This window comes from Drosophila ananassae, chromosome XR, assembly GCF_017639315.1.
Source record: "Drosophila ananassae strain 14024-0371.13 chromosome XR, ASM1763931v2, whole genome shotgun sequence".
In the NCBI taxonomy this organism is placed as follows: Eukaryota; Metazoa; Arthropoda; class Insecta; order Diptera; family Drosophilidae; genus Drosophila; species Drosophila ananassae.
Window position 1 is genome coordinate 9,230,444 of NC_057932.1, and position 22,174 is coordinate 9,252,617.

At 35.8% G+C, this 22,174-nt stretch overlaps 1 protein-coding gene across 2 annotated transcripts; it reads right to left on the reverse strand.

The window, feature by feature from the left end:
* Positions 1 to 2,248: 2,248 nt before the first annotated feature.
* LOC6502322 (phospholipid-transporting ATPase IF) lies at positions 2,249 to 19,385 on the reverse strand. 2 transcript variants are annotated; one of them, XM_032456029.2, is made up of 10 exons: positions 19,214 to 19,385; positions 12,631 to 12,835; positions 6,941 to 7,066; positions 6,329 to 6,875; positions 5,854 to 6,268; positions 5,029 to 5,795; positions 4,364 to 4,866; positions 3,458 to 4,271; positions 2,620 to 2,946; positions 2,249 to 2,562 (listed from the first exon to the last, which is right to left on the reverse strand). In XM_032456029.2, exons 1-10 carry the CDS (start codon positions 19,247 to 19,249, stop codon positions 2,349 to 2,351), a joined length of 3,954 nt encoding a protein of 1,317 aa, XP_032311920.1. In that variant the 5' UTR covers positions 19,250 to 19,385; the 3' UTR covers positions 2,249 to 2,348. The 2 variants fall into 2 exon arrangements, with proteins under 2 accessions (XP_032311920.1, XP_001967151.2); XM_001967115.4 differs by lacking the exon at positions 19,214 to 19,385 and adding an exon at positions 13,870 to 14,819.
* Between the last annotated feature and the right edge of the window lie 2,789 nt (positions 19,386 to 22,174).

The window sequence follows — 22,174 nt, forward strand, 5'->3', positions numbered from 1 at the left end:
ACAGCGCGATTATTTTTTGATAAATATATTTATAGGAGTATGTGTGCTCCAAGGGAGATAACATTATCAATGGAAAAGGCCCACTATTTTTTTTATCAATGCGAATAAGAACGACGCAATCATCCAGCCTATGTAACTAGCACAGTGGGCTCTATCCGTGGTTTACTCTATCAAAAATATCCATAACAAGAAAGGAAAGCTAACAAGCTGAAGTGTTGATAGCTGATGTTTAATATTATGAGATATACATATATCAGATCTGATATATATCGCAAATATCGAGGCAGCGATAAAAGACCGATCCCGGCCGTTTCGACCTTTATGCTGCTTGCTAAGGAAGACGTAAATGTGTTCAAAGTTTGGAATCGATAGCTTTGAAACTTAGATACTTCTATAAATAGGAGCAGATATACTGAGTTATGTACAGACTAATAAGCTTATAGTAATATTGCCTCAGGTGATGCTATTAAAGAATATCTTACGCTCGGATTTCATGTTCGGACTAGACCCCATAAAAAGGAGACAAAAGACGTGAGAAATATAACAGATAAAGTCAACAAAATCTGGCAGTTTGGTCATTTTTGTATGTAGTAAAACCGTATTGGGAGGTTTACGTAATATTATGTAAATTCCGAAAGTAACAATTTCGGTTGCCCGCACTTTAAAAAATTTTTTTCAAAAATTTAACAGAATGTTTTGTTTAAATCCTTGCAAAAGGTTCTGCGGTAAAATATTTCTACCTATCAGGTATTGTTACCTTCTTTGGTAACATATCCGGTAGTATGCATCCAGTTTTTTTAATCTTCCTATTTTTTAGGAAATACTACCATTCTTAATTAAGTTATTTAAAACAAAAGCCCAATAAGTCTCTATTGGCCGAAGTTTAGAAAAGAGTTCTCTTCTTTCGACACAAAATTTATGTTATGTTTATATGTTTAGACACAAATCATGTAATTCCAAAGTTGAACAGGCATAGTGCACTGACGCTAAATCCGTCTAAAATATTGTTAAAACATTGAGTTTTTTATAAAATGGTATTAGGGGTATTATCAACGTTAATTGTTCCTTTTGAAATATTCTCAATCCACATGTGCAAGTGGTGTGCCATTCAAGTTCTTTCTCTCCAAATTTATCCATTAGAATTTTGGATATCGAATTATCAACTGTCCCACCTTAAGTTTTTGTGTAAAATTAAGGGACGGGTAAGGTTTTTGAGTCCAATTTAACGTTAGTTTCGTTCCGTAATTGACGTAATTTCCGATCGTTCAGTTATGGTATCTGTCTGTTTCTATGCAAACTAGTCTCTCAGTTTTAAATTGAAACTTTGCACACATCTTTCTTTTGTTTGCAGGCAGTATATAAGTCGGAACGACTGGGATCGTTCGACTATATAGCTATAGTTATATAGCTATATCCTATAGCTGATTGATTGGAAATGCCATGACTTTGGTAAATTTTAAGTGATAGGATTGGGACTTTCTACACGTGTAATTTTTGGATATCTTATCTACAAAATTTCATAAGGATCGGCCGACTATGTCCTATACCTGTCATATAACTGAACGATCGGAAATGGCACAACCTTGTTATTTTCAAAGATGCTTGGCTCTGTTTCCAACATTTTTCTTAGAAAATTGCTATATACGAGTTGTATATATACAACTACATATATACGATTCGATATATAAAATAATAATATAAGCTGCTGCTTAACTGCAAAGGTAAATCAATTTCGGCTCCGCTTAAAGTTAGCAATTCTTTCTTGTCTTTATTTATTAACGTAGGCTTAAGGGAATTTGGAACAACAATGTCTCAAATTTCAGTAACAAAAAAAACCAATGTTAGTACCTGATATTGTATGTACATATTGTATTTGTAAGATATTATCACCGGCGCCAAAAAATAAAAATATTCATCATATGATCATCATCAACAACCGAGCCGATATAGCCAGATCAGCCTGTTCGTTTGTCTGTATGAACTCATCGATCTCAGAGACTATAAAGGATATAGCAACAATATCGATTGTTGACTCTTTATTGAAAATTTTTGGGTGGAAGAGATGTATAACTTTGGATCGGTTTATCTGAATGTTTGCTAAAATAAATGAATTAAAATTGTTTCACTTTCACCCCCACTTTTCCCAACCCAAACATTGGCAAATATTAAAAAAAGGAGCGCTCTAATATGGAAGCTCTTCAGACTGCCAACACTTTTGGCACCCATAACAATATAAGTTTCAATAATATAAAATGTTTAACAAACAAAAAGTTGTATTTTTGAAAAAAATCTACACAGTATAAATAAATAATTGAAAAGTATAAAAGCTATATATAGTCTAGGATAGATTACAAGTAGGTGGATTCAAACTTTTCGCGCATCTTAAGTTTTCGTTGATTTCCAGGAAAAATGCTGAAGTTCTTGATGTTCAGTGCCCTCTGCAGCATTCGGATGGTGTAATCGGGTACTAGGCACGCCACACACGTTAGTAAGATCCACAACCAGGTCGGTAGCGAAGCTAATAGATTATTATAGGCCCAGTAAATGTCGGTGTCAAAGTCCCTGCAAAAAATTGAAAACTTGCAACCAATTCATAGTTTTACGACCAACAGCACTTACAAATTTATAACGTTATAGATAATTGTGGTAATTATAAAGCCCAGAATGGAAATAACGATGGTAAAAATGTACCAGTAGGAGAGGTACATCGACTCCAGCCAAAGCTTAAGGTTTACGACAATTACCACAGTCCACATTAGTAGTGTACCGAAGCAGGAAAATGCCGCTGTCTGTCCAATATTCAGGATAACGTTATTGTACGAAAATAGGCAAAAAGCAAAGTAGAATATGATGACGGAGTGATAGACGGCAAACAAAACCCACATGAGAAAGTACGGCCACTGCAATTGTTTGTTATCCGTGTTCTTTTTATATAATTTTGGTGTTCTATAAGGATTATATAAGGATTAAATAAGTGTTAAATAGCGCATCTAAAAATAAAAGCGATAAAGATATCCAACAATGGGTTGTTTTGAACAAGATGTTTTGCGTGAAAAGTGAAGAAATATGGGTTATGGATTATATGTTATCCTTTAGAAATTTAAACGTGAAAGAGATCACTAAAATTATCAATACCATTAAAGATGGAGAAAAAGTTGCATACTTCGAATTTAATGAATAATGCGTGGACTATACGACCTATTTATTCAATACTTTCTAACATTGATTAATCCTTTAACAAACTTTTACTATCTCAAAAAGTTCCTGATTTGGCGCTGATTTTATGGCTAAATAAAATCCTTATCTTTTCAGTACTTTTCTTGAAGAAAGTACGTCCTTCTTAAACGGTAAAAAGGACGAACTATCTGTTTATAAAATTGTGGATACAAAAATTTTGTTCAAAAGTTATTTTCTACTTCATTGCAAAAACATACCCACTAAAATATAAAGTACGTACCGCATAAGCTTATCCTCTGTGTAGGGTTTTTCAGAGATAGCTATGAAAAGGATCGGCAGGGACGTGTATATCACATTGTAGAGTGTTAGGAAGAGAGAGTCGTATACGGAAGATGAGGAGAAGAGCGTGTGAAATTGGAACAAGAACATGATGCCCATGAAGACTATGTTTTTGTAGAAGAAATAAAGCACCAGCAGGGACAGTCGCACACTGTGATAGTGGCCGTGGACTAGTAACAGCCGTTTCAGCATGCAGAACTTAGCAAAGGCAAAGTCCGCGCAGCGTGCCGCCTGCCTGCCCTCGCGTCCCATGATTCCGATGCCCACATGGGCCTCTTGAATCATGGACACATCGTTGGCACCGTCGCCGATGGAAGCCGTGTTGTAGTTTTCGTTGGAAGACTTGATCAGGGATACGACCTCACTTTTCTGTAAAGGACTCAATCGACAGCACAACACGGCAGTGCACTTAACGGCCACGTCCCGAAATTCGGAGCTGGCTTCCGTCAACGCAACGCTTAGACTCTTTCCATCAATTAAAAGGGCACAGTCTTGGCCCATACCAAAGATTACTTCTCGATCCAGGGCGTTTAAATGCAGTAACATTTCTTCTCGGTTTTTACAGTCGATTATGAAGTATTTCTTTGCATCGGGCGGTATGTGTCCGCAGGACAGAGCAATGTTCAAAGCCGTTTCCACTTTATCGCCTGTCAGGACCCAGATCTTGATTCCAGCCGCCTGCAGTGAAACTAGAGTATCGGCCACGTCGTCCTGCAAGGCATCTTCCACGGCCGTCGCACCCAGAAGGTCCAGATCTAAGGGAAGGAATAAATGAAAAGAGTAAGTACCCAAAACAAAAAGATGACGAACGGACAGTTAAAATACATCATGGAAATATAAGACTTACTGCATTCGATTCTCGCATAACATTCCTCGCTCAGCTGCTTTCGATTCTCGAGGGAGCTGTTGGCTTGTGACAGTTCGACTAGAAAGTCTTGGTACTGCTTTTCAGTGATCAATCGTCGCGCTATAGCTAAGGTGCGAAGACCTAGGCGGGCAAAATCACTAATGTGGGCATCTGTCTGAGCGATCCTAGCCGCTGAGCTGTTGGCACACAACGGAAAGACGTAGCTTTCAGCTCCCTTGGTGTATATCCATTTTCTGTCTTCACCGTCCATCACAATGACACTCATGCGCTTGCGATCAGACGTAAATTCCAGGACGTGCAATCGCTGAAACGTTTCCTCCTTTGGATGGAAACTCGTAAATGATCGCTTGTAGTCTACGTGTGGAGGCACGATTCGAATCCGGAGAATTTCATCGTCGTCTCCCAGGTAGACCATGCCCAAATTGGCACAAGCTTCTACCAAGGCTTTCTCGTCTGGACTGGAGGCCTGATAGTCCAAAGTACTGTAAAAAGTTAAAAAATATTAAAAATTTAAATTTATATTATTTTACATCTAAAAAAATCTTTCAAATGTCTTATACCAAATACAATGTGATACAGGATTGGACTTGGAAAGTATAAAGACGGTATATTGCATTACTACGTACATTTATTTTAGGACTTACAATATAAAGTCGTGGATCTCCTTCTTCCTTCGTTGTGATTCAGCACGAACCAGGATGGTGGGTTGGCGAGTAAACATAGGTGCGGCATAGGACTCCCGGGAGGTGGTACTTGGGGATCGGAACATGACGTTGGGGGCTGGGGCATCTGCAGCTATCGGACTGGTAAGGTAAGCATTAGGTGCCCCATAGGAGTGGGCTCGTCGGTGGCCCAACGATAGTGAATGTGCCTCCGCGTACTGGGGCAAGTCTTTTTCTGACGTAGAGCGCTGGAACTGCAGAGAAATGGGTCGGTTGTTGGAAGAGCCTTGTGGGGCAGAATGAACGACCGAGCCCAGATCGTTCTGAATGGACTGCGAGTCCCCAGTGGGGGCATTGTGTCCTCGGTTAGCGGCGCGTGCGAAATTGGGGCTACGTTTGATTACCACCGGTCTCTTACGTCGCTCCACACTGTAGCCATCGTCAGTGACTAACAGTGGATTGACGTCAGAGGCCGTGGAAGTCGAGTTGCTGCCATTGGGGTGTGCCGAAACCGAATTCTCTATGGCGTGGGACACATTGAGTTCGCTCTGCTGACTAGAATTGTGACTCTCCTCAGTAATGTCAGATATCGGGAACATATCGGAGGGTCCCGATCTGATTTTTGCAACCGCTCCCGGACTTTTCGGTTCCTTTTTGGTGCTGCTAGGCTCACTTCCTTCCGACAAGTCGGAGGCCACCTGAATGGTGTGGCAAATTGAAAGAGCCTGAAAGAAGACTCGCTGGTCGGCCTGGGGATAAATGGTTGCTATTAAAAATGGTATTAAACATATGAAACGACCAGCTTACATTGAATTTGTTGATGTCCAATAAGGCGCTGGTCTCATCGTCTTCCAGGCGAGACTTTTTGAAGAGGAATTTGCGACCGGCTATTGAACACTGCTGGAAATTCATCTCGTTCTTAGTTAGAGTTCCCGTTTTATCTGAGAAGAGTATATTAATTTGGCCCAGTTCCTCGTTCAAATTCGATGTGTTAACCACACACGGCTGGTCAGTCTCCTTCTCATAAAGCTCCAAATCCCATTCCATAAATAAACTACCGATCACTCGTTGCAGCTCAATGGTCACATAGAGGGAGATGGGAATTAAGTAGTTGAATAGGATTAAGAATGATAAGTAGTCCTGCAGGAATTGTTTCACACTATAGCTATCTGTCGCATCCCCCAGGTAGTTCAGCTTTGGTATCACAAAGAGTTCATTGTAACTGAAAATTTAGATGAAACAATGAGTTGTCTAAGGTCCAATGTCAGGGCTCAGAACTTACCGCTTAAGGAAGTATAGCAAGGTTACTATCGCGATGAGAGCCACAAGGATGACGATCAGAAATCGGTTTATGTACGTCTCGCTGGTGGAATTTTTGTTACGTGTAAGGCGGCTGTTCAGCTGTAACTTGGTCACCATGCCTGTGTAGACGGCACACCCAATGACACACTCTGTATTCTTTACCCTGGAACCTCGCAACAGGACGTTCTCGGCGGTCAGTGGTAACACTCGTCCTTCGCCGTTCTTGAGCTCGATTTTTCCGTTGAAGCTGTACAGATCAGTTGTGGCAGCTTCGCACTCAATTACGCCTAACTTGTGCATTTCCTCCAGGTCCACGTCTGGTAGATCCCGCGGAATCATCAACGTCTTTAAATTGGATTCGCCGTCCAAGTTTGCTGTAGTAATGAAACACTTCCCATGGGGATCTGTGGAGCGCAAAAGTACCAGGTCACAGGGCACATCACAGTCCCGCTCGACAACAACAAGGTCCCCAGGTGCAACGTTCTGTGACTTGATTATCGCCTCCTTTCCTTCCCTAATTATTGTCACTGCAATAGAAGCCGGTCGTAGATTAAAGCTTCTTGCCTCAAGAATACGTGCTTCGTTTACCCACCAGGAGAGGCGTTGACCATATTGTCGGTTCTGTAGCGCAGGACGTCTTCATATCCCTGCTTAGCCGCAGTCACGGCGATCACAAATACGAGTGGAAGAAGTGATGTCATCGGCGACACAGGGCTATCTGTTGAGAAAAATCAGCGGTTTTAAAATAATATTTGTAAAGTAACATAGGAAAAAAATGAAATATTTTTTTACTAATAAAATTCCATTACAGACCTTAAATGTATAGAAAACATGATTGGAATACACCGCTCATAGTTAACTTATAATTCTCGTATCATAATTAATTCTCTATCCTTGCCTTAACTTTGTCCAGGAACGCCGCGTCAAAACAGACAGATGGATAAAAATATTAAAGTGTGTAAGTTCTTTCAATTTCATATAGTATTGGGATAGTTACACTCACTCTACTGAGACTTTTAACTATTAAACAGACCATTTTAATTATTATGATAAACATTGTGTCTAACTTATAGTGTTAAAAAAATAAAGATTTTATTCATTTTGGAGAATTTAATAAAAAAAATAATATTAATTAGTATTACAACTAAAACGTAAGCCGGATCATAATAATAGGAACACTTAAAGTTTATCTAAGAAACCCATACTTTTATTTTTATTTATTTTTTCGTAAATTTTTAATTATAAGTTAAATATGAATGCATCATAATTTATAATCTTTTTATATTTAGTCTTCTGGTCTGGTAAGTGTTTTCTGGTCTTTTATTGCAACAATTTAAGCCAGATTTTTGGATTATTCAAAAATGGAAACGTTTTCAATTTGCAAGTGGCATTTTTTATGTCATTTAGGTTGTTCTATTAAAAAAAAATCTATTATTGGATTCTCAAAAATTGGACTAGATATATTTTTTGGTGAATATATTATTTATTCTCCAAGATAAAGGATAAATAAACGAGAGAGGAAAGCTAACGTCGGCGGAACCGAAATTGATATACCCTTCCAGTTTTGAGGCATCTTATATTCAAAGATAAAATATATGTACACTGCAAATATAGGCAATAGTTAATCGATCCTAGTGAGAATTTTATTATAAAATTAATTTCTTATAATACATACTTTTTTTTTAACCTTCTAACTTTAAAAACACCAAAGTTGTGTCATTGTCAATCGTTCAGTTATATGGCAAATATAGAATATAGTCGCCCAATCTTTGTAAAATTTGGTCGTTTGGATCAGTTGGCCCAATATGGAATTCATAAAAAGTCCCAACCATCTAAGTTGTCCCTAATCCAGTTATGGCATTCCCGATCAATTTTTTATATGGTAGCTATAGGACAAAGTTGACCGATCTCGGCCGATAGCTAGAAGTCGATAGCTTTATAACTAGGCTTTAAACTACTGTTTCTTCACGAACTAGGGTCTGTCTGGTAGGTCTGTCTGAAACAGGGAAATGCTTATATCGACTCAGAAGGTGATTCTTATGAAGAATACTTCACTGCTTTGCACACATTTTATACTTCTTCAAGGGTATAAAAACGAGAAAGAAAAGCGGAAAACATTTGTTTTTATAACCTTGCAGAGGGTATTACATTTTGGTCAAAAGTGTGCAACGCATTGAAGGAGACATCTCTGACTCTATAAAGTATCATATAAAAAAAACATCTTGACGAGGTAAAGATTGCATATAAAAAATATTCTAGTTCGGCACGTGAATGATTTTTTTTTGTTTTTCTTGCGCGTGCCGAACAAGAATATTTTTTATATGCAATTTTGTACAACTATATAGCATATTTTCGTCACTAAAATTGATATCAGATATTTTGGGTTTCGCATGCAGGTTCGTCACCGGTACTTTACCTCGTCAAGAGGTTTTTTTTATATTATATCAGATTTTTTTTTTGTATATATTGATCTTCAATTATTTAAAATAGAACACATAATATATGGAATATATATATATAGAAGTAACCTCTGGACTGGCGATTCACACAGTTAGCAATTTAAGAAGGTGGAATAATTAAAATCATTTCCAAAGACGTAAAGAATTTTTCGATAGCTTCAGTGGTTTTGAAGTTATACGTATTTTTAATTTAAAAAGGTTTTGGAATTTTGTTAGTTCAAAAATTTAAATTAAAAATTTTCCCAAAAATGTATGTAAAATCCAAAATTGTTTCGTAGTTGTGGGAAACCAAATTGTCTAAAACAGATGAGAGGCCTATCCTTATGAGACTTTTACTATATAATAAACTATAAAAAAAACAAGAAAGGAAAGCGGAGCCGAAGTTGATATACCCTTGCAGTTCAGGCGCAGTCCGCTAGGTGGCGCCACGCATTTTATATTATTAGATATATAGCGGATCGTATATAGTCGGCCGATCCTTATGAAATTTGGCATATTGAATTATTTTGCCCAAAGAGAAATCTGTACCAAGTCCCATCTTTCTAACTTAATAAACACCAAAGTTATGCCAATTCCGATCGTTCTATGACAGCTATAGGATATAGTCGGCCGATCCCTATGAAATTTTGTACATAAGATATTTTGGTCAAATATAACATGTGTGGAAAGTCCCAACTCTCTAACTTAAAAAACACCAAAGTTATGGCATTTCCGATCAATCAGTTATATGGCAGCTATAGGATATAGTCAACCGATCCCGGCCGTTCCAACTTATATACTACCTGCAAGGAACAGAAGGATGTGTGCAACGTTTTAACTAGATAGCTCTAAAACTGAGAGACTAGTTTGCGTAGAAACCGACAGACAGACGGACAGACGGACATGCTTATATCGACTCAGGAGGTGATCCTGATCAAGAATATATATACTTTATAGTGTCGGAGATGTCTCCTTCACTGCGTTGCACACTTTTGACCAAAATTATAATACCCTCTGCAAGGGTATAAAAACAAGAAAGGAAAGCTAACTTCGAGCGTAGCCGTTGATATACCCTTGCAGTTAAGCAGAAGCTTATATTATTATTATATATATCAGATCGTATATAGTTGTCCGATCCTTATGAGAATTTCACCATCAACAAAATATCTAATAAAAATATTGGAAACAGCCCCAAGCATCTTTAAAAATAGAATGGTTGTGCCGTTGCCGATCTTTCAGTTATATGGCAGGTATAGGATATAATCGGCCGATTCTTATGAAACATAGGATTAGATTGCCCAAAACGGAATCCCATCATTCTAGCTTCAAAAACAACAAAGTTAAGCCAATTATCCTAATAAAATTTTGCAAATCGGATAAGATTGCCCAAAATGCAATCTGTACTAAGTCCCATCTTTCTAACTTAAAAAAAATTCCACAGCATAAACATATGACAGCTATAGAATATTGTCGGCCGATCCTTATGAATTTTGCACATAAGATGTTTTGACCAAATTTAAAATGTGTGGAAAGTCCAAACCCTCCAACTTAAAATTAGGCATTTCCGATGGATCAGTTATATGGCAGCTAAAGGATATAGTCGGCCGATCCTTATCAACATTTGTCAGATCAGATAATTTTTCCCAAAGTGGGATCCATAGAAAGTCCCATCCTTCTTACTTAAAAAAAAAAAACAAAGTTATGGCATATCCGATCAATCATATAATAAACATGTATTACATATAAAATAAATGCGCAAAATTAAAAAAATACAAACGTTTTTCCAGTTTTTCCAGTTCCAGTTTCCAGAGAGCGTCGTGGTTCCTAACACGGAGGGCCTGGGTTCGAGTCCTAATTGAGTCAATGTCTATGTTATACTTCTTAAGCCCTTTTTTTATTTGAATTTTATTTTTAAATAAATAAACTAAAAGCTGAAAAGATAAACTCTATATTTTTGACCAAATATATGCAGACTCCAAAAAGCAAAGTTACCAATATACACATGTATAAGTAAATGCAAGCTTCACAGGAGGCTGCACAAAATGGGTAGCTGCACTTACAGTACTATATCTTGAGTTAACGGATTTTGCCAGATATGAGCGATATATCAAAAGTTGCGTCATCTCAAAAGCTATCTCCACGTGCAATATAAAAAAGATCAATCGAGCAAATTTTGAAAAATAATTTTTTTTTCTTAAAAAAAAAGTTTATTTTCAGTGTATTTTTTTTGTGTACTATTTTTTTTGTTGGTCCCAAAGAAAGTGAAATAGATATTTAAAAAAACCTTTCAACGGTGTAAAGCTCTTTTTAATATCTTTCTTAATTATAAAGTTATGAATTTTTTCATTAACAAAGTTTTTTTAATTTTTTGACGTAAGCTTAAGGTATTTCAAAAATTTGTAGAACAATAGTTGCTCATATGATAGTAACAAACATTTTCCAATTTTTTTCAGGATTTTTAAGAAAAAAATAGTGCAAAAATAGTGAAGAAAAATTGAATTTTTTGAATAACTTCTGAATGAAATGTCGGATCGGGTCGATTGAGGTTCCAATCGACGCGTATTTAGCTCTAGAATGCGAATATATTGAAAAAAATAAATATATATAAAATATATATATATACATATATGTATATAAAATATATAAAATATATATATATACATATATATATAAAATATATATATGTATATAAAATATAAATAAAAAAAAAATTCTCTCTGCGGACTAAAATGTGTCCCCCAGCCCCACTTTAGTGATTAAAAATTTTTTTACTTTCACCCTAATTTCTCCCAAACCAAATAACTTTTGGAATATGTTTCGACACAAATTATCTAATTGAAACAATACCTTTCGATTGGTATATAATTCATTTAGATCGGTTGCCTACAGAAAATTTTTAATTCTTCGGCTATATATAGAGTTTCCTCGCGCACGCCTAGGCATGCAGGTCGTCACCTCGTGGACTTCCGTCCACAGTGATATATATTCCTGATCAGGATCACCTCCTGAGTCGATATAAGCATGTCCGTCTGTCAGTCTGTTTCTACTCAAACTTGTCTCTTAGTTTTAGAGCTATCTAGTTAAAACGTTGCACACATCCTTCTGTTCCTTGCAGGTAGTATATAAGTCGGAACTGCCGGGATCGGTCGACTATATCCTATAGCTGCCATATAACTGATTGATCGGAATTGGCATAACTTTGGTGTTTTTTAAGTTAGAAAGATGGGACTTGGTACAGATTACTCTTTGGGCAAAATAATTCAATATGCCAAGTTGCATAAGGATCGGCCGACTCTATACGATCCGCTATATATCTAATAATATAAGATGCGTGGCGCCACCAAGCGGACTGCGACTCAACTGCAAGGGTATATCAACTTCGGCTCCGCCCGAAGTTAGCTATCCTTTCTTGTTTTGTACTTTTTCAGTTAACAATTGCTAGTTTGTGTCACATTTAAATAGGCACATTTAGAAAATGGATTTTTTGTTTTGTAGTTTATGTACATCTTTTAAGAATATCAGACGCGTTCAAAAACTGACAGATTAACTTGCATACATTTTCAAAAATGCATATTACATGAATGCCATAAGAATCTACCGCCCTCAATAATGTCCATGCAACATTTTTTTACAGTTGGTAATGTTTTTAGTCGCTCCTCACACCGCTGAAATGAAAGATTTAATATTACATTTCTTCTTCTTATGACTTAGACTTTACAATCCAATAGACGATCGAGTAACTCCCAATTTAGTATCCCCTACTATAATGTATAATGTAACTAAAAGGCGTACGGGACTGGGTAAAAAGTAAAATTTGTGAATTACAGTTATTTTTAATAATTACCGATAAGTAGGGATATTATTGTCATCACAAGGAAGTAAAAATTTGCTATGCGCCGAAATTGTTCCAGTAAATTTTGTGGCAGAAATGTGATCAATGTGTATTTGGTTGATTTTATGCGATTTTGACATTTTGGCTTTTTTTTAACATCCACCGATCCACCGATTTGTATTTGCAGCCAGTCATTTATTGTACTAACTCTAGAGCCCTATAAAACAAAAAAAAATAAAATAATATAGAATATACATACATACATATGAAATAAACAAGTTGATCGGTCATAGTTGGCCGATCCTTCTACAAACTTCAATAAAAATAAAGTAAAACCAATTTCCAAAAATAAAAAAATTTTGTTAGTACCAAACAGAAACCATGCTTCGGAAATTCTCAAAAACTTTTATTTAACGATTGATTTTATTAGGAAGCTTTTATAAGGATCGGCTAATTATATTCGATATTTGCAATACATATCCGATATAAATATATCTTATAATATAAACTGCCGCTTACCTACAAGGGTATATAAACTTCGGCCACACCCATCTCCTACCCTATCAGGTATATATATTCTTGATCAGAATCACCTTCTAAGTCGGTATTAGATATCTATCTATTTCTACGCAAACTAGTCTCTTAGTTTTAAAGCTAACGACTTCAAACTTTTCGGACATACATCTTTCCTTTGCAAAACAGTATATAGGTCGGAACGATCCGAATCGGTTGGCAATAGCTTCCATATAACGGATTGATCGGGAATGCCACAACTTTGGTGTTTTTTTAATGTAGAAGGTTAAAACACAACCTTCGTATTTTTGAAAATGCTTGACGCTTTTCCAAAGTTTTTTTTTTTAATTAATTTAATAGACAAATATATAATAATATAAAATGTTTCTTAACTGCAATGGTATTTGCAGTTAAGGATACCTTGCTCGGGTGTACTTAAGGTATACGAAGGTATACCTTGGTGTTTTTAAAGATGCTTGAGTTGTTTCCTTCATTTTCATTAGAAAATTGATTTAATGGTGAAATTCTCAAAAGGATCGCCCAACTATGCACGATCCGATATATATATACAGATATAAGCTGCTACCAAACTGCAAGGGTATATCAACTTCGGCTCTGTCCGAAGTTAGTTTTCCTTTTATGTTTTAAAATCGAATGAAACATTTAAGGAAACATTAATTTCGTTTATATTGTAAGGCACTAAGTAGTATTTAAATAAATCACTCTGTGTGCACAAACCTTACGCTTGTTCCATAGGAATGGCTCCTTGAGATAAAACGAGTCCTTGTCGACCCAAGTGTGGGTCGGATAGGAACCAATTCGATCGATGCGCCGAAATCCGCTCAAATAATCATGGCCAAAGAAATTCATTGTCAAATTCCGGGAGCCTAGCAGCGCTACGAAATTGATCAAGAAGATCATTTCCTGGCGATTAACAACTTAACGGACTTTGGGCCTTATTATTTTGGCTGAATGTTCTGGGTCAGTTTGGGCCCACTTGACGCTGATTTTCATTTCGATCTCACCTGCTTTATTTGTTAATAGTGCTATTTTGTTATTTGATTAATTTTCTCTTTGGCTAGGCTATTTTGATTCATTGTAGATTTTTCGATATTCGGCCTCACATGGAGCTGGAACAGCTGTTGTGGTCACACAGACATACAATTTTGTTCAGCACACCTTAACCTTAAGTTGATGTTAAGTGGGCAATTTTAACACTTCAATTAAAAGTTGTATGATGCACGTCCACGATCATTGTGTCGTAAATACACAAGACCCGGCTACGGCTGCGGTTGTGGTTACTATTACAATTACAAGAAGAGGTACCGGCCCAAGTACAAATGACCAGTGCGAATTTATGTATGTACTACGTATGTATGTTGGCTCAGTGCGTGGAATATGTTTGCGTTTCGTGTTGACACGACTTTTAGCTATTTTACTGGGCTTTAAGCGCGCACAAATGTACTTATCAGGCATTAAGCGGTTGATCTGCTTAGACTTGCGCCCTTGTGGCAACAACGCCTTCAAGTAACAAATTAAATTAAATGTATATAGAATGCATCCGAATCTACCCGCCACCACCCGTTTAATGATTGAATGTGGATCGCGGAAAAAAAACAAGTCAGCCGCGTGATGTGCGACACTGAAAAGCCATTCTCGCACTGAGAATTAGATCTTCAGTTCGATTCTCAACCCCATTCTCCAGCCCCATACCGTAAACCTCATGTACTCATTCCTGTTTGAATTTCTATTTACAGCTTCAAACCTAGGAGCTTGGGAGCCAATAAAAGCTCGAAACTTATTGACATTGCCAATCGGCAGTCACACAGCTCTCATACAAGCACATCTACGAGTTCAAAGGGCAGAGTTAATTAGGCGCTCTCTGTCAAACCGATAGAATTCCGCTTAAATAAAATCACATAAAAACCAATTGTTTGAGAACGCTATTGTCACGACGCTATTATATACTTTTCGCCTTTTTTACTTATTTTTATTAAATTCGGTGTTTTCAATTACGCAAGAATCCACGTTTACACTTAAAATGAAAGCCTTGAAAGCCTCTTTCTAATTCTTCTCAGGACAAATTACTTTTTCGGCTTCTTGGATGGAAAAAACCGGCAGCTTTGACCAAAAACTTTTTATGGGATTATTTTAGTGACTGAAAATAATTATTATTTTTTATTTTCAATAGAAAAAATAGAAAAACCATAAGTTAATGTATGGTATTTATAAAAGAGCAAGTATTATATATGAAGGATAACCTATACATTTCCACCATAAAATGTTAAATTAAAATGTTTAATTTTTTCTCAATAAACGATCATTATTTTATGAAATTTTATGAACTATAAATTAAAAAAAAAATATATAAAATAAATAGTATAAATTCATATCATAAAAATAGTAAAAATCAGTAAATAATGAATATATATTTTTTTTGTACTCTAAAATTCAGCTCAAATTAAGTTGAAATTCTCTGTTATACAAAACAAGAAAGGTCACCATCAAATCAATGCTTAAAAAGCTCAAAAAACAATAAATTTATGCCAATTCCGATCATCTAACTTAAGGGGTTAGGAGGGTTTGGCAGCTTCAAAAAAATTGATGTTTATACCTTTGCAGAGGGTATTACAATTTTGGTCAAAAGTGTGCAACGCAGTGAAGGAGACACTTTCCTTCGACGTTAGCTTTCCTTCCTTGTTTTTATCGTCTTTTTTACAATTTTTACAGAATCTCGAGAATATTCTCCTAAATATTCAAGTCGATTCGAATAAAAGTTTCGGAGATAGAGCCTTAAAAAAGTGGACGCTCGAGGTCAGGCATAGGCAGAGCGCAAACCTTTAAACGCGTTCTTCTCAAAACTATGTTTTCAAAGTCGGTTGACAAGATTTCTCGGAAACTACTTAGCCGATCTTGATGAAATTTTGCACAGGCCTTCGAGATACGATTCTCGAGAACTTGAGCGAAGGATTTTTTTTTCGTTGATAACAACTATTTAAAAAAAAAAAATGTTAAACAAATTTCATCACAATTTGAATTTTGGTGCAAAAGGGTGTCCCAAAAATCCAATTTGCACTTATTTTTTTCCTTTGTTCAGTTTCTAGTTTCTTGTTGTTCTAAAAGAAAATATTTGGTCTTTTCATTTCTCATGATTCTGTCGGGAATTGTGCTGTCAACGCGAAATCACCTTTTTTCCGAGGGATCAGCAGAAATGAGGTCTTCTCAATGGCTGACTGTTTAATATTTCTATCTGAAAATTTCAGAAATTGTTCTTCAGATATGTATATTTAAGAAGCTTGAAAGTAGTAAAATAATAATGAATAATAAAATTTTTCATATATTAAAAAAATGTATTAAAAATAGTCCATGTTTTGGCCGACTAAATCCACCTAACCCCTTAAGAAACTCCAAAGTTATGCCAATTCCGATCGTTCTATGACAGCTATAGGATATAGTCGGCCAATTCTTATGAAATAAGATAAAAATAAGATATCTTGGCCAAATGTGACATGTGTGGAAAGTCCCAACCCTCTAACTTAAAAAACACCAAAGTTATGGCTTTCCGGCCATAACTTCAGTTATATGGCAGCTATAGGATATAGCTGCTCCCGGCCGTTCCGACTTATATACTGCCAGCAAACAAAAGAAGGATGTGTCAAAAGTTTCAGCTCGATAGCTCTTCTTTTCCTTGCAGTTATGCCAATTCCAATCTCTCTATGACAGCTATAGGATATAGTCGGCAGATCTTTATAAAATTTGTCAAGTCGGATTCGATTGCCTTAAATGGAATCCGTAGAAAGTCCCATCATTCTAGCTTAAAAAACGCCAAAGTTATGCCAATTCCGATCGTTCAGTTATATGACAGCTATAGCATATAGTCGGCCGATCCTTATGAAATTTTGCAAATCGGATTACTTTGCCCAAAATAGAATCTATGCCAAGTCCCATCTATTGCCCTATGGCAAATATATTATATTGTTATCCGATCTAAAAAATGATCAAGACGGACGGACAGAGAGACATGCCTTATGTTTGTTAAATCGTCCTTATCAAGAATATATACTTTATTGGGACGGAGATGAATCCAATAAATTGATAAAACGGATGATTTTTATATTGTGTTTTTCGTTCACGTTGTTCAAAGTCGAAGGCTTTGATACTGAGAGACTAGTTTGCGTAGAAACAGTCAGACAAACAAACAGGAAGAGATGCTGATCGGAAAATATATATATATGTATATATACTTCATTGGGTCGAAGATGTCTCCTTGACTGCTTTTCATACTTTTAATGAAAATTAGAATACCCTCTGCACATCCCCTCTTTACACTTTTGAATCTTTATATAAGTAGAAACCGCCATTTTTCAGATATTGTAATGTTTACTATGGTCTTAACAAATTATATTAACAAATAGTAAGACAATTTATAGTAAAATAACTGAGAGGTTTTCGCAACAGCCGATTAGCACACGTCATTGAAATTTAGAAAATCTCTAAATATAAACATGAAATAAATAATGAACTAATTAAATATATTTCTTTGACAAATTTTTAAATAAAATATCTTGTTTTGATTTACCACGACTGAATATGACCTGATATGATACAAATATTTGTTGGAATTTCTGCTATGTTTTTGGGGCATCGAAAGCCGGAAAGTGCTAGCTTTTGACACATACAATTTGGCTAATATTTTAATATCGGCTGAGGAAGCTGTCACTCGAAAGAATACACGATTATGCTAATAGGGGATATTAAAAGTGCTCGAGCTATTCCTAAAGGTAAGAACTCAGGTAAACCAAGTTCTTTTAAGCATACGCAACGATCTTGACAATGACACTATGAATGAATTGGAGTGGCTGAATATTATTATTGCCAAGCTGCGCACCTCCTTGAAGCAATAATAATATAGTACGCGGAGATACATATTTATGGCCAGTATGATTATTCCCATTGTAAATACCTTAAAGGAAATTGTACAGTTTAAAAGAAGATACACGTGACGACGCGATATCTTATATTATATCAACCACCAAGCAAGTCATACCAAGTCTCAAAATCGTTGCATATATACATATATGTATATATTTTTTCAGAGGGTGCTCACGTATTGAGTCAAAAACGAAACAGAATAACCACGGATCGACCCAGTCTCATCCATTTTTTTTTTCAAAATATTGAAAAAAATTATTAAAAACAAAATATTTTATATCTTTTTATATACATCCCTGACCCTAAATTATTACCGACCCAGGATTACATACTGAGTCGATATGATCATGTCCGGCTGTCCGTCTTTCTTTCTGTTTCTATACGAACTTTGCACACATCTTTCGTTTCTTGTACATCTGTATGGAACGGTTTTTGTTTTATATATTTTTCGGAGTTTATACAGATTCCATTTACGGCAAAATAATCCCATCTACCCAATTTCATAAGGATCGGACGACTATATCCTATATCTGTCGCATAACTGAATAATCGAAATTGTAGATAAGATATCTTGGCCAAAAAAAACATGTGTGGAAAGTTCCAAACCTCAAACTTAAAAAAACACCAAAGTTATGGCATTCCGATCAATCCATAAATACCGACATCGGTTTTTTTGTAGATACATAGAATACATTTTGAATTTTTTAACGATATTCAATGGTCTAGTACGAAAGGGACTTATAATTTTTTAATGAAATAATAATAATGAACTAACGTTTATTTGTGTACAAAAAAATCTCAATACAAAAAAAATAATATATTTTTTAACCAAACGTTTAATAAAAAATATCAATATTCTGCATTTTTTTATATTAGAAATACGGAATATTAGAATACGGTATATATACGGTTTTACCTTAAAAGCAAAATAGTAGAATACATTAATATTCAATGTATTTTTCAACTTAAGCTATCCCAATAACACCTTATTACGAAAATTTCTTTAGTAGTATATGTATGTATGTATACATACATATGTGCATATATGTACATGCACGTATGCTACTTTTTTAATTGTGACCTAATGGCAAAAAATATAAGATTTTTTAATTTCGGATGGACGTTTTACTAAAATATGGTCGATACTCACCCTTTTACGAAAAATTCGTTCGATGCACTTAACCATTATGGCCGCCTTTCAGTTTTGAAATTCTTTTGATTTGGTTTTAGGGAAAATGAGGCACCGACGCGAAACAAAAGCATAACTACAACTGACCGACTTCTGTATCTCTCCAAAATAATTTGTTACCTCGAATTGGTGGTATTGCTTATCGGGAATAGCTTTTGAAAACCAATAACTGACTAGGCTCGACAATCTCTTAGTCGTGGTTTGCATGTATTGACAGTCCGTGCAAAGGATCGTCGTTGGTCGAAGCCCACACACTCTAACCGCCAAAAAGAGAAGAAAAGATATTATCCCAGGTATTATGTGGTTTGGTCGAAGTTTACAGTTATAAAGAGACCCTCGCCAGTCAGAAGGTTTTTTCCCGACTGGCTTCCGGAGAGCCTCGCCTTGCTCAGAAGCTCTTAAAGCGTCTCTCTTTCTGATCTCTTTTCCCATTTTTTATAACTCACAAACACACGAATTGACAAAAAACTGATAAGATTAAGAAAATATCTAAGTGTTCGAGCTCCCAAGCTGACTAATCGTTATTATCAGGAACCCAAACATCGGAATGACAATTTCAAAAGTAGCGACCATTATCAGGAGCCAGACCCGGCGTGGCAAACCTCGAAAAGGCAGAGCTTACTGTGGGTAGATTTACTTGATCGATGCGGCTTTTCTGTACTCTTAAATTTGCTCATTTCTCTCTTTTGGGCCAATTAAGGTACCACACAATTCCAATGTCTCCTCTTAACCAAAGTGTAATAGAAAATTGAAGTGTTTAGCCGAACATTTCTGATTTACAATTTTCCGTTGAACTTAAAAAATGTATGTATGCAATTTTATGACATAATTGAAACCCCTGATAAATGGATATATCCAAATAACTGAACGGTAAAGATAATTAGAATCGTTTGCATTTTTATTTCAGAAGGATATTACTAAATTTATATCCATAGACCAAAACCGCAATTAAATGTACATATATTTTTCACAAGGTTTCACAAAGATATTACTAAATTAATATCCATAGACCAAAACCGCAAAAAAAAGTACATTTTATACTTTTTTATTATTTAAATATTTATTATTTAATTTTAATCAACACGACATAGATTTTGATAGAAAAATTGCACAAAACAAAATTGACACATTTTGGTTTGAAAAAACACCGAAAAAAATTTCTTTTTTTAGAACTTTTCCTTTTATTTTATAAGTTACACGAGAGAATTGTTGGATTATTTTTAACTTAGGATTATTATGATTATTAGAGTAGAGTAATTTTATAAATTAACTGACTAAAGACTGAATTTTTTCTTTTTTAATTGGTTAACGTACCATTTTTGGCTGTATTTAAAGACAACGGACGAAGTCCTTACTCGATAAACAGAATAAACTGGTAGTGGTAAGTTAAAATAATTGTAAACTTTGCGATAGAATGGGAGCCTTCCACGCGCAAACTGATCTATCGGCAAACTGTCGAAGAATTGTTGATAGCGGTACCACCAACAAAGCCCCGCATACATATTCGCGCCCTGTCGCACTTTGCATGTATTTTTGCCCATACACCCGTTAATACACCTACCCACTCCCCTCGTTTCGACACTCCTATGCTCGACAGTCGTGCCAGGAACTCACCGCCTTGTAGACGTAGCCAAATGCAGGCGAAAAAAGGCGCATAACGCCTCCCAGGAATTTAAATACTTTTTGCGTCGAGAGGCACATCTTCGCCTGGCTTCCGATACAGACGATGGCCTCTAGATGCCGTAGAGCCATATCCAGAGCCACTATCGGCACAGAACACGGTCGGTCCCAAATCTCTTAGCCGCACCAGGCTGTTCGCGATTCGTCATTAGCTGAAGAGATAAAGTCGATAACAATATCTTATCAGGCAGCATTGAATCACACTCGCACACACATATGCATGTCGCACCTACAATTCTCAGTGCGCGTACGCAAGTGGGATTGTGCCTACGTTCCACCCTGCTCTCAAACAATGCGTAATCTTGACCAAATAGCTAGTCTCATATGCCAGATGACTATTATCTCGATTCTAGAATAAATTAATGCCTTGACCAGCGAAGACACCACCAGCCCTATGGTAACTCTAATGGCTCTAATGAAAGGTTTGGAGAGAACCAATTTTTCGACCTCGAACTTTATTTAGTGTTATGTCTTATCTTGTCTTACATTTTATAAACAAATGCCAAATTTTATAACATTTTATTACATTTTATAAACAAATCACTAAAATTTAAAAAGTAAAGTCACTGAACTTATACCTTTACAGAGGGTATTGATGTCAGTGAATGAGACATCTCGGGCCCTATAAAGTATATAAATTCTTGATCAGTTCAAGAAGCAGTCTGTCCGTTTCTACGTGAACTAGTCTCTCAGATTTAAAGCTATCGACTTCAAACTTTGCACACATCCTTTTTTCCTTTGCACGCAGTATATAAGTCAGAACGGTCGGGATTGGTCGATTATACCCTATAGCTGGCATATTAATTATATGACATAACTGATTGATTGGGAACTTTGGTTAGGAATTTCTAGGGATTCTATTTTTAGCCAACTAATATGATTTTCCATAAGAATCGGCTGACTATAAGCTGCATCCATATAACGGAACTATCGAAAATGTTACAAATTTGGTGTTTTAAACTAAGAAGGATAGGACTTTCTTTGGATTCCATTTTGGGCCACCTGATCCGATCTACCAAATTTCACAAAGATCGACCGACTATATTTTATAGAATTTAATTTTTTACAGAAAATTAAATGAAAATTTTACAGAATTTCTTATTATTCTATATATTGACGGACTTGACGGAACAGCATACCTTACAATGCTCGAGAAGGCTTTTTTTTTAATATAAAATTGTAAAGATGCATATTCTATTATTAAATTTAAGATTTTCCTATTAAAATTAAATTTAATATTGA